Here is a 13,504-nt window from a genome sequence, read left to right on the forward strand (position 1 = left end):
TTTATGATTTTTGATTAATCTTGAGTACAAAATTTAAACTAGGGCCAGCCCTAATTATACCGATATTTTTTATTAGTTGAACAAGTCTTCCGAAGAACAAAGGGAACCAATTATTGTTGTTATTCATCATGATGATAATAATAGTAAGAAAATTAACATTTGTGTAAAATTTATTTCATTTGAAAATTAAAACTGCATTTACTCTATAGAAATCACACCCATCAAACTTGGAGTTGCAAAATGTTTGGATTATCCTGCAATGGTTATACCTTTTGAAGAAAGCAACACAAATTCTCTCAACAACTCTGGTAAGTTTCCAATCATAATCTTTGACTAACTAAAATAGCAATAAACTTTTATAGCTATGGATAGAAAATTTAAAACAAGGTTCCACGTAAATAGGTTATTTATAAATTACTTTATTCATAATAATATCATCAAATATATTTAGTAATATCATAGGCTGACTGACTGTCCTGGCTCAGAATCGTTTTTCTTATACAATGATATATATATATAAAGTAGGTACTAAGTAGTACATATTTAATTGTTAATATAAATATAATAAGTAAAAAAAATTAATGGTTATAATATTACATATTCATAAGGGTAACTTATAACTATTTACTCAGTATCCCCTACACATTTGATGAGTTAAAAATAATAGTTAACAGCCTTGAATATTTACAAGTCATTATTTATAAAAGTGTGTATAATTAAATTGTTCATAAGTAATTTCATATAAAAGTTATAACAATAAAAGAGGTATACATTAAATTATTTACAAGTAATTGTGTATAAACATTATAAAAATAAAATTGGTATGGTATAAAATTGGTATGAATAAAATTGTTTCAAGTCATATTAAAAGTTACTGGCTAGTGGCAAACACATTAATTACTGTTCCTAATAAAAACATAATGAGTCAACATAAGTAGGTATTCAAATAAAATATAAATCATAAGTATACCAATGGTTGCGGTCGAACTTGTTTTCGATAATAACCATCCATAAGATGGCCTGCTCTTCGTAAAAACATGGATAAATCTCCATTCTCATTAAGTATACCAACATAGTTTTGTATAGTACTGGTAACTTCTGCTCTATCAATCTGAGATAGATGAGATCTGATCTGAAAATATTTTTAAGATACATCTTACAATTTATAATGTATTTAAATAATAATAATATATAGGTATTTTGATTTCAGAATAAAATTTCATAAGCTTTTACCTGGAGATGCCTGCGAACTTGATCCATTTCCAAATAATATTGATTCTCAACTATCAATAGTTTCTCTATAATAACAGTAGGTAAGTCTTCAATTAATACAAATAATCTAAATACATAATTAGCTAGATGGTAATTATACCAAATACAAATTCTGCCAAGCATGTTTCCAAATTAGGCCACTCCCAGACAAAAAGCACCATATGAAAAAAAAATAATTCATTTGACATTTTATTATTATATGAACTAATTTATAAATAAGTTATACCTTCAGCAATTATTTTTTATAATATATTAAGTACACAAATGGTACAATTTCGGTCCGTTAAGGCTATAAGCCAATATATTTTTCGTCTAATTTTTGTAGTCCAATAAATGTTTTGTTTAATATTACACAATTCAAAGTTTTGAATTATATTGCAATTATATGGCATATTTTTACACTTTATATTGCATAAAAATCCTCGCTCTATACATAACTGAAAACAAAAATTGGTATAGGACCTTATGTTTAGGACGAATAGTCTTATAACCACACAAACACATACATACTCATTAACAACGTAGCACAGTATTCACAAGTCTTGATAGATACCTAATAACATAACCTATTTAGTATACTTACTCTGTGTCTGAAAATCGGTGATACCTCATTTACATAGAACCATACTCATTAACAATGCAGTACAGCATTCACAATTCTTGATAGACACTTAATAACATTAGCTGTTTAGTATACTTACTCTGTGTCAAATCGGCAATGCCCATTCACATAGAAACACATTAATACATTGTAATACAAACAAATCAATAGAACAATATTCACAAACATGAATATATAATTAAATTAAATATACGCATGAAATCCCAGATATTGGGATGTTTTCCAATCTGCGTCTTCAGTGTGGCATGAAAAGACTCGACATAATTGTTAGTTCGAACTTCTGACCTAAAATATATTACAACAAATGAAAATAAACTGTGTATGATATTTTGTAAGAATTCTAACCCAAAGACACTTATGTTTGCAGCAGTTATTTGTATGAACCAAAAATCTTGGATGTAGCCAAATAGAAATGCTTGTAGGCGTTCGCGAATATCTGGTTGTTGGTTGACATAATCTACGATTATTTGAAAACCATCAAGCATTGTAAAATTGCAATTAATTTGGGATTCTGCTGGAAGATGAGGTAGAGCTAACACCTACAAATTAAAAACCCAAATTGAATTTAATCGAAACTAATTTTAGGAAAATTTAATAATAACAAAAATGTTTCATCATATATCATATTACCATGCGTAAAACTGTAGCAGCCTCAACACTGGTCTGAAATAGATGAAATAGTCCGTTCATGCTCCTTTTGCAGTACCGGATAACAGACTATATAATTTGATTTAGTGAATACTCAATACATTAATAATACATTTATATGAGTGAATACATTAATAAAAGTAACATATTTTATTATATAGGTACTCAGTTTCTCAAAAATCATAGATCGACTCACTTGGCAGTAGTGAAACCAACACCCCTGAAGCTTTGTATGAGGCAAAACAATCCTTACTGCGTTCATCAAACCTCGTTCATAATCTGTTATTATGGTTAACTGGTTGTAGTTCAGAGGTAAAATCTGGTGTACAACTCTAAAGAAGGACTCGTATGTGGACTGTGTCATTCTTGTAGTCAATGCATACACCATTGGAAAAGACTGGGTAAAAAAAATCATATTAATTGTATATACAATTAATAGTTTAAAAAAATAACTTACCACATTTCTGTAAACTATATGAAAAGTAAGCAGGCAGCCTTTTTTCAAATCAGGAGGATTTCTTGGCACAGTTTTAAAAGTCCCATCTACTCCTGCGATGGTAATTAATTGGAGTAGTTCTCCACTATATTTTCCAATGGCATCTGTATTAGCAAATACTACTCCAACTAGTTCTCTATCTACTATCAATGGACAACCATGTTGAAAAAATCTAAATAAAATAAAAATAATAGTAAGTAAATAATAAATATTTGAAATTTATTTCATGAACCTTGAAGAAGGGCGCTGCAGGGTTGAAATATATGATGTTGATGTGGTTGGTTCATTCAGGATATGTGCTAACTGTTCAATGGTAGTTGGATTTTTGGACGACGACGACGTCGCATTTTATTCAGACAAAACCGGGACTGTAAATGTGTATAGTTTTGTGCACCTTCTGGATTTCTAAGACAGTTAAGGTTGTACAATTAAAACTTTAATCTTATTTATGCTAATAATTACAAACATTTTAAAAACATATAAAGTTTATCCAGATTACTCACAACACAACTTCTCGGTTATAAATTTGTCGGATTGAAGTAGCCAAATTGCCGGTACTTGTTCCAGCTAGACCAATAGCTCTTCGTAAATGCACCATTGGAATGTCAACATTTGGAGGGAAATGGTTGTGTTGAACCCGAGTCATTATATCACCATTCCCTTTTTTTATGTCCATAGTCCTGACCCAAGCTGTTGACGGACAATGTACCGCAACAGTCTTTTGATTTTCACAAATTAAATATCTACATAGCAATAAAATAATTAATAAATAATATTATAATACAAATTAGTAAGCAATGAATCATTATATTTCATAAACTATTTATTTAAAAACTATTTAAATGTATAAGTGTGTTGGTAACATCTGTTAGCTTACTAAATCCTTACTTACGTTTTATCGTTCCTTGCACCATTTTTATAATACCTATAATACAAGTTATCCATAAATACTACTGAATTTATTCTGACACCAGGTAAAATCGTAAATGTTTCGGCTCTCTGACGCTGGATATTTGCCAGTTGACCTGGTACAAAAATAATATTTTACATTAATTGAATTATCATATAAAATTCATATTGGTATCCTACAGAACTAACAATATCAATAATTCATATAAAATACCATTGTTATCTTCTTCAATATCATCTTCTTCCTCCTCTTCGTCAATAACACATTCTTCCTCCTCCTCTTCAAAACTGTTGAAATCCATCAACTCTTCATACTGCAGTTCATTATCTGAATCGATGAAAATAACAAGTGGATTTAATTTAAGAGGAAATTAAGTAATATTTAAAGTGTTATTTTGAATGTATTTTTTTTTATGTTGAAACTATGTATAATGCATTTTGTAATAACTAATAATTACTTGAGGATGTACTTATATAATTGATATTCACTTAAATAAACTATAAATAGCACAGAAAAAAAAAAAATATATTGTTTTGGCTAGGTATAGTAGCGTTTCCGAGTTGTTTTATTCCCTTAGACTTAGGAGACTTAAATTAAATATGATGCCCCTTATGTCCCTAACATGTCCCCTTCCATTTCTAACACTTAAACCACTAAATAATAAGGAGTACATCTGCTTATAAAAGGTGTGAAAAAAATGTTTAATACATATATATAGAAATAAATAATACTTGGTAAGTAATCGTGGTCGCGTAGTGCATCAATACCACTGAAAGCCATATTCGCTGAGTTGGTCCTTTAAGTGAAGTTAAGTTTTAGAAAATTAATAAATAATTAAAGATCAAGAAAACGAATAAATAATTAATGTATTTTAACAGGCTGTCACACGAACTGATATTAAATTATTATTTGGAATATTTACTTTTATTTTGGTTGGTATGAGATACTATTTGATATGCTCGTTTTTCTTTTTCTTATCATTTTTAGGAGAACGGCTTTTGGCCCTTTTGTCCCGGGGGGCCTTTTATGTTTCGAATCGAAAACCAATTCAACAGACTACCACGACGAAATGAATGGTGATACATTCTATGAATGGTTTGTACGTATTCTGCCATTATTAAAAGAAAATGCCATAATTGTGATGGACAATGCCTTATATCACTCGGTGAAGAAATGTAAAATACCAAATATGTCTTGGAAAAAACAAGAAATCGTAGATTGGCTCGAGAGTAAAGGTGAGATTGTTATCCATCCGATGTGTAAAAATGATTTAATGAAAGAAGTGAGAAAATTAAAAGATGCATACGACAAATACGTGATTGACGAATACGCGAAAGACAATAAAAAACTCGTATTGCAATTACCGCCATACCATTGCGAGCTAAATCCGATAGAGCTCGCGTGGTCATCAGTAAAAAGTTATGTTCGGACACACAACACACATTTAAAATAAAGGACGTACTTGAGCTACTAAAAAAAGGGGTGGAACATGTAACACCAGAAATGTGGACTAATTTTGTCGGACATGTCATAAAGGAGGAAGACAAGTTTTTGAACCTTGATCATTTAAGCGATGAAGTAATGGACGGACAACCCGACGAAGAAGAACGTCATATCCTTACCATAGGAAGGGGTGATACAAGTTCTTCGGATTTAGACTCAGATTGATTTTTTGTGCCTATTTAAATTATTTTGATTTTTTTTTTTTTATATTTTTTTTTTTTTTTTTTTCTTAATTCATATTAAAATGTAATCTATGTTATGTACAATTACTAATTTTTGTTAGAATAACTAAATAAATGCATATATAAAATACTGATGTTAAATAGATATTATTTGTATTGTTTTTGTATACACAATAGGTACGCCTGACACCAGGTATTATTTTTTTCATAGTGTGTTACTTATGCCGGTGTATACAACCATCGTTTACTGCTAAGCGGCGGCAGCTGTGGAATTAGCCACCGGTCACTGCGTACTGAGTGGGGGAATTTATGGCGGCGACTAGGTGGTAGAGTGGGAGAAATTTGGGTACGATACCGCGGAGCTCGATCATTTGGATGCGCGAGCGAGTAGCGTTCTCTCCGCGGCCGGAACTATATTAAAGAAAATCCTAGCATAATTACTGTCCTAAAAGGTGATGACAGGCAAATAAAAAGAAATTTTAAATAAAAAAAAAAAGCACACATCATTGTAAAACTAACACACATTTGTCGCTCCGTTCAGAATCAGAATATTATTTTTTTTATAAGCGTTTGAATTTGTATTTTTTACTATATAATTCATAAAATATACTTAGTAATATACTGACGGAATTATTTTTTTAGTTAAATAATTATTATTTGTGCCCTGATTATATGTATTTAATTGTACAGTAAAAGAAGTTAAAGACAAAAAGTGGAGACATATTAGGGATGCATATATATGTATCAGAAGAAAAAAATGTAAAAAGTGGGTCCGAAGCAAACAAAAAAAAGCCTTATGCTTATGCCGAATCAATGTAATTTTTAAACGTAGTAATAAAAAAAAAGGAAGTAAGTCAATATAATTAAATACTAATATAAGAATAAACCTACTTTACCATCCTGGTAGAATTTTTGAATTTTTGTATGAACTGGTAATTTTCTGATATTATAAGTGTAGGTAGTCAAATCTTTTGGAGCATCAGGTGCTGCTTTAATTTCTCGCCGTATGCGTCTTATTTGTTTTTTTAAAGCTCCGTCAGCCGTCAAAGCTCCCTAAGTAATTTAATAATAATTTTAAATTAATTTAAAAAATTAAAAATTATTAAAAATTATTTTAAAAATTTAAAAATTGTTATATTTACCTTTCCTGCTTGTGATAATCCACTAACACATTCATTAATAATATTTGATGTAGGCTCCATTGTCTCACGTGCTCGTTTTTTCATCTTCCTGACTGCAGAATTAGCTTCAATTTTAACCGCTTCCGAATCATGTGTCGAATGTTCATTTATTTGTTTTAAAACCTAATAATTAAAATATTAATAAATGTATTTAATACCTACTGATAGAAAAATTAATAAAATATAAATTACCTCCAAGTGTCAACTGTTGTATGAATTCTTGCCTTACACGAATCTTTGTAACGACATCGCCAAAACTTTTTTAACTTATTTGCACTAAATGCATCAAAGATATACATATAACCATCATGTACAAATACTACACGTCCACGGAAAGTTTCCATTACTTGTGCCATGGTGACTACTGACTACTATAACTACTACTGACTAGTTGACTAGTTGACTATCTTATTTCTTATATTATTACTCAATAATCGTCTATCGATACGGTAGCCGATTACAGTGAGATAAACTGATAAATGATATAGATACAATATAATTAATGCTAAAATTATTATCTAAACGCATTTCTTAAAAATAATTTCATGAAGTAATTTAAAGAGACTACGCCGAAATGGTCACACGCCAAAATGGCACTACGCCGAGATGGCCACGCCGAAATGTCCGGATCCGTATATTTATGTAAGATATGAAGGTCTGTTAATTTATTTTCTAAGTTCCTACCTATGTGAAAAATAGGTATTTATTTTTTTTTTTGATATAAATATAAAATAATGAAAGTTTTATTATAATTTCTTCTTTACTTATAAGTCTGATTATACTTAATTTTATGAACTTAAAGTCTGATTGAACTGTTATGATTTTAAAATATTTTTTTTTTGTTTTGTTAAATTATATAAGATGTTATACTTTATTAATAAATAATTATTTGAATGCAAAATTTAATTTATTGTATACTCACGGAATTACCTAACCACTATCACAAAATTAAATACCATATCATGATATTACCTAACTTTTCTCTATGACTTTTGCACTTTTATAAAAACTTATCAAAGTACTTAAAAGTCCAAAAACTGCATATATTCTAGTAACTTAACTCTATGTTCATCAAACAATTAAAATAATTAAGCATAATTACTGAAATTGAATTTGTAATTAGACATTTAGTTAATTTATCACGAATATGCCTTCCTTTACCCTAAATCTCAAAATCAAATCAAAGACTAACATAAAAGTTATACCAAGTTTTATTGTTTTACCAACAGGAAACAATATAAAAACCACGAGATGGCAAATTATTGTATTTTATCCACCGTAATTTTTAAAAAATTTTTTTTTTTTTTAATCGTACTTGACTAACTCACTGACTGATAAACGTAAAGCGTGAACAATGATAGATTAATGCTTGCAATTTACACGGTACCTTCGTACAATCGTACCATAAATTTAGTGTGGAATAAGAAAACATTTTACAAAATTCGCATTTTAAAGTGGTGCTTGCTCAAGTATTTTGAGAATCAAAATAGTCAATAAAAATGTCTTAAGTTTTGAACACCGTTAAACTGAATATTAAATAACAAATTAATCAATATTCGAATCATATTATATAGAATTGGCATTTTTAACGGTAAACGAAGTGCACGGGGTCAGCTATTGATAATATTAATCCACCGTATTATGTCAAACTTGGTATAACTTTGATACTTATTAGAGTTAAATCATACACTTACGTACAAACAGCACTAGGTCCGCGATCTACCGCAGGTAGATTGTCTACCTGATAATATACTGCTGCGAATCAGAATTTTTATTCCGGAAACAGAAAACTTAAGATAAATCTAGAACATAATCCACCGAATATTAGATAGGTAACGAATTGAACAAAGTTTGAGTCATATAGAGTTGGTATATTTAACGAGAAACGAAGTGCACGGGATCAACTATATAAAATATAGTTTATTTTCTTTTCTAATTTTAACTGTACAACTTACGTACTATTATTTTTGTTTGAAAATTCACGTCGTTTATTTAAGGAATGTTGCTAGGGGACCGAAAAAAGAAAGAAGGTAAATAAAAAACATCAAAAATTGAATAACTGCACACGGGCGAAGCCGGGTATTTGGCTAGTATTATTTAAATATCTCCATACTTTATAATTGTTGTAGTTATTATTTTACAAAACTTTAAATTTTATTTATGTATCAAAGCTTTAAACCGGTGATTCATAAAAGTAAAATAACTATATTAAATTAGGTATTATTAAGATAAATTTAATCCATATTTTCTATACCTACCTTTTAATAACTCAGTCAGATTTATTGGGAAAAATATTTTTGGAACCATGGATTGTGTAGCTTCAATGTTACATGTATGGTACTCCCAAATACTTGGAGAATCTTTCATCAGAATTTCTATCAAATTTGTTACGTTGTACTGGCAATCCAATTCTATAAAACCACATATCAATTGTCTCTTACGTCCCGTGTTTTCTAATATTGTAGCTCTTTTCTGATATAATTCTGTATTTGCGCCATTGTTTAATAAATGTTTAGCAAGTATGTTGTATTGTCAGCGTAATTTGCATAAATTATAGTATCTATATAGCCAGTAGCAATTGATTGAATTACAGCATCAAATGGGCAAGTATTGATTACTTTGTATTTGATTGTTTTTTTCCAATTTTTATTGGTGTGGGGCTTAAAAAATTACCATTCTGTACATTATCGAGTGTAATGCACAACTTTGAAAATCTTTCAGCTTTTATTTCTGGATGGCTGGTTAAGTACAACAATTTTCTTTTCTTTGTATCTTTTGCTTTGTTCTTCAAATTTTCTTTCTGTGTCAACTCAATTATTTCACTATTACTAGTTACTGAAATATCTTCTTCAGATGTATGAGTATCGTAAATATTTTTCAACCAATTATTTTCATCTACATCAGTGTTCATTTTTACATTATCAGCTATTTCTCCTTTTTCATTTGGTTCATCATATTGATAATTTTCTTCGTTTTGATTAAAGTTCGTGTGTTCTATAAATTCACAACTTCCATTTATTAAACTATCAGTGCTATTTTTGTTAAATTCATTATTTTCATCAGTCACACAATCTTCATCTTCAATTACATCATCTTTATCTTCAGTCACATCATTATCATCTTCAGTGTTACTAATTACATTTCTGTTTATTTTATTTGTGTCCACTTTAGTATTTATTTCATAATTATTGTGTTTTATAAAACTTCCTGTTAATTTTATTAACCCTTGTATAACTCTTAAATGAATAACGATAAATTTATCCATTCTCATTCTAGGTTTTCTATTATCGATGATTGTTTATTTTAATTCAGCAAAATAACCTTCAATTATTGCTGAAGATCCGACTACGTTGGGACTTCTGAATATTTTTACCATTACTGCAGACCATAATGGGAATTCCTTGCATATATTAATTAAAGGCTTAACTAAATCTTTAAAATAATAAGGGTTCAATATATTACCTTCAACTGCTGCTTCAAGGGTGACATTGTTATAATATTATTTATCCATTTTTTTAGCTCTGAATTATGTGTATCACAATGAAAATCAGTTAATATTTATATTTCTTTAGAATCATCTGCATGAATTTTAAAGTTATCAATACCTGAAATCAATTCTTCTAAAAATATTTTTACCCTTTCAGTCAGAGTTTTATTTTCAAATGTATTTGTCCCATACGAATTGGCTGTTGCTAAAATTAATATGTTCCGTAATATACAATCGAAGTATTCAAGGCTTTCTGACTTACTCAATAATCCAATTGAACGGACGTAAAAATGTTTAATTTGTTTCCTTCCTTGCAATCACTTCCACCTACAGATCATATGTATCATATGTGCAACGTCAATGCGAATGAAGCAAGAAGGAACGTTTGATTCTTTATTTATTAAACATAAAAAACACGATTCTGAACATTTTTCCCATGTCATCCTATTCGAAAACGCTCGAGTTGTAGCTCCTAAAAGTGCTTTTGAATAGTCTAGTACATATTCGTCATTTGGCTTCATTCCCGTTGTTATCCAATTAGCTATCCAGTAGTAAATACATAATGTATCATGCTTTTCAGACAATAGTTGTGCTATTGGAACAGAGTGGCCCAAATTATTAACAACTAATTGGTATAAAAAAATATGTCCTGAAGATGTTTTATTTGATGTTCTTTGAAGTGGTGCTATCAGTGAACCAGTTGCATCAACAGTCATAGTTACCCAATTTTCCTTACGAATGACCTTATACATGGCATTGTAGTGGTGACCAATAATACACAAAAAATTTATCAATACAAATCGTATGGATACTTCCACTATGTTTAAGTTCTATTAATGATGTAATAAAGTCCGATCCAGAAGTTCCTAGATTAAAATCTACAGAATCTTGTTTATCCTTTCTAAGTACTTCTGAATTATATAAAATTGAACTTTCATCATCGCCGTATTCCATATTTGCATCTGCAAATTGTCTTCTATGAAGTGCGACTACTCGTAGTACCTCATCGCCTATTTCTTTACGTTTTGGGTTTCGAAGATAACGTTTTTTCACATCATGATGTTGTATCTTCATTGTTTCAGGTGAATAAAAATTAATTTGTATATCTTCATTAAGCTTTGGTTCATCTTCAATATCAGCAAAAAAGACACTATAGCAAGAAGAATCTGTACACTTTCCACTGAATGTAATAAAATGCCCCCTTCCTGAATGTAAAACATGACGTTTTAAAATTGAATACGTGCACGGTAGTTTGTGTTGCTCCCAAAATGTATCTAAAAATAAATTAGTCTATTCTAATTGTAGTCTCCAATATTCCCGATTTCCTTGGCGAGTTTGATTCACTTTTTTGATTGGTTGAATTTTTTATACGATTTAAAGTCTACTTAAACCTTATACAATTTTGTTGATGGACGATCACATAATTGTTTATTTTTTTTCCCCTGAAAGCGCAAATAAGAAAGTGGTTGATTGTACACATTAATTAATAATTTCATAATAGTTTATTTATACATATTATATTCTATTTATTAATTTTTATAAGACAAAATGTTCGAAGTATTATTGCCTATCTTATACTTAAAAAATATGAGCCGATCGGGCCCGTGACGAAAAATTATTATTTTTATTATAGCAATAATGAACCGTACTGAATACTATCTTAATCCAAACCATTGAGATGTTCATGTTAATGTCCATAATTGTATTGATCTTAACACAAATGTGTGTCAATACAGTTAAATATATATTATCAAGTACCTCAAAAATATTAACCAAATAATCAATACACGCACTCGCTAATTATAATTAAATTTGTATAGCTAAATTCATCAGGAGAATATCAAATGTCATCAAACTGTTTTGTACGCAACACTCACATACCGACCGACCTACCGACACACCGGGGCGCAACTTCTTTCGCCCAAAAATGACCTTCCTCTTTTTGCCCACGTCCTCTTTTCGACTAAAAATGATAAAACAGTTTCCTATTTTCACCCACAGTTTCAAGTTTTACATTTTGGAAACCACTGTCTCAAAATTAATAATTTTAAAAAAATCATATAATAATCAAATAAAAAATAAAAAAATGTATAATTATTAATAATAATTAACATTACGTAGGTAGGTAATACGTACCTACATAATTTTTATACAGATTTATTTTTTTATATTTAATATTATATTTAGAAGGGTTTTCGATTGTTATTAATAATATAGTCAGTCGATAAAAGTGTATAAAGTTGCCGACACCTCTCTCAAAATATATAGTTTGAAACACTTTAATAAACATTATAATTACTTATGAGTTATAATTAATATGAATATTTGTATTTTGGGTGAAAGGAGTACCGCCCGTAAAATGTGTGTGAGCGACTCAAAGGAACTGGACGAGACCGCCGAGCAAGACCAGAGTGTTAGTATGTGATGGTGTATAATTAGTATGTATATGTGTGTATATAAAAATGTTTTTCCGTCACAGTTTTTTTTTGTTTTTCCCGATTTTGATCTTTATAATGCACCAAGGATATTCACTTTGCTATCGGAAATCCCAATATAGTTTTAAAAAATTGAATTTAAATTACTTCAAAAAGTAATGGTGTACCGATAAAAAAAAAATGTATTGTAAAATCAATACATTCATCACTTTGTTCAGAATCTAATAGTAATAACAATAATATATAAAATAAGGAAAACTACTACATAACAAAATGTTTTTATTTTCTTTCTTTTTATATATTTTTCAATTTTTATCATTGATAAATTTATAATTCAGCAACACTAAATTGAAGGGAAGTTTGCGTATCGCTGCTGTTATGAGTGTTTACAATAGCTTCAATTGTCTTTAAACCTGAGTTTTTACTGAGTACTTGTTCAACATTCTTTTTAATTTTTATTCCGACCTCCCCAAGGGCTTCTTTCAATTTGTTTACGGTGTTAGAGACAATACCCAGGCTATCAACTAGAGACAAGTTTTGAGCTTCAAGTTTCGTAATAGATTTGGAGGATATGTACACTAAATTATTTTTCAATGAGGTACTTTTAATTAAATTTTTAGCATTTTCTACTGAAACAGCATCTATTTCAATTTTGGAAATCACATCTTCGATGACACTAAAATTATCGCAATAATATGCAGCAGCTTGTAACCAAATACCCCAGCTAGTTATCACTTTATCACTGGCTCTGGGGGAAGAGGTATTTGG

General features: G+C 29.4%; 1 protein-coding gene and 1 pseudogene across 1 annotated transcript; one reads left to right on the top strand and one right to left on the bottom strand.

Annotated features, from left to right (window-relative positions):
• Positions 1-399: 399 nt before the first annotated feature.
• LOC126554759 (uncharacterized) lies at positions 400-4,698 on the bottom strand (annotated as a pseudogene).
• Positions 4,699-5,017: 319 nt separating this feature from the next.
• Positions 5,018-5,616, top strand: LOC126554761 (uncharacterized). The gene is made up of 2 exons (XM_050209796.1): positions 5,018-5,359; positions 5,404-5,616. The coding sequence occupies exons 1-2, from the start codon at positions 5,018-5,020 to the stop codon at positions 5,614-5,616; spliced, it is 555 nt and encodes a 184-aa protein (XP_050065753.1).
• Positions 5,617-13,504: the final 7,888 nt, after the last annotated feature.

Source organism: Aphis gossypii, unplaced genomic scaffold (assembly GCF_020184175.1).
Source record: "Aphis gossypii isolate Hap1 unplaced genomic scaffold, ASM2018417v2 Contig00595, whole genome shotgun sequence".
NCBI classification, from domain to species: Eukaryota; Metazoa; Arthropoda; class Insecta; order Hemiptera; family Aphididae; genus Aphis; species Aphis gossypii.

What these genes read in the sequence shown, in the direction of transcription:
- LOC126554761 (XM_050209796.1), top strand. Translation starts at nt 5,018, where the DNA reads ATGAATGGTGATACATTCTATGAATGGTTTGTACGTATTCTGCCATTA. An exon ending in TAGAGCTCGCGTGGTCATCA is followed by an intron (nt 5,360 to 5,403) that starts GTAAAAAGTTAT and finishes TTTAAAATAAAG; the next exon opens with GACGTACTTGAGCTACTAAA.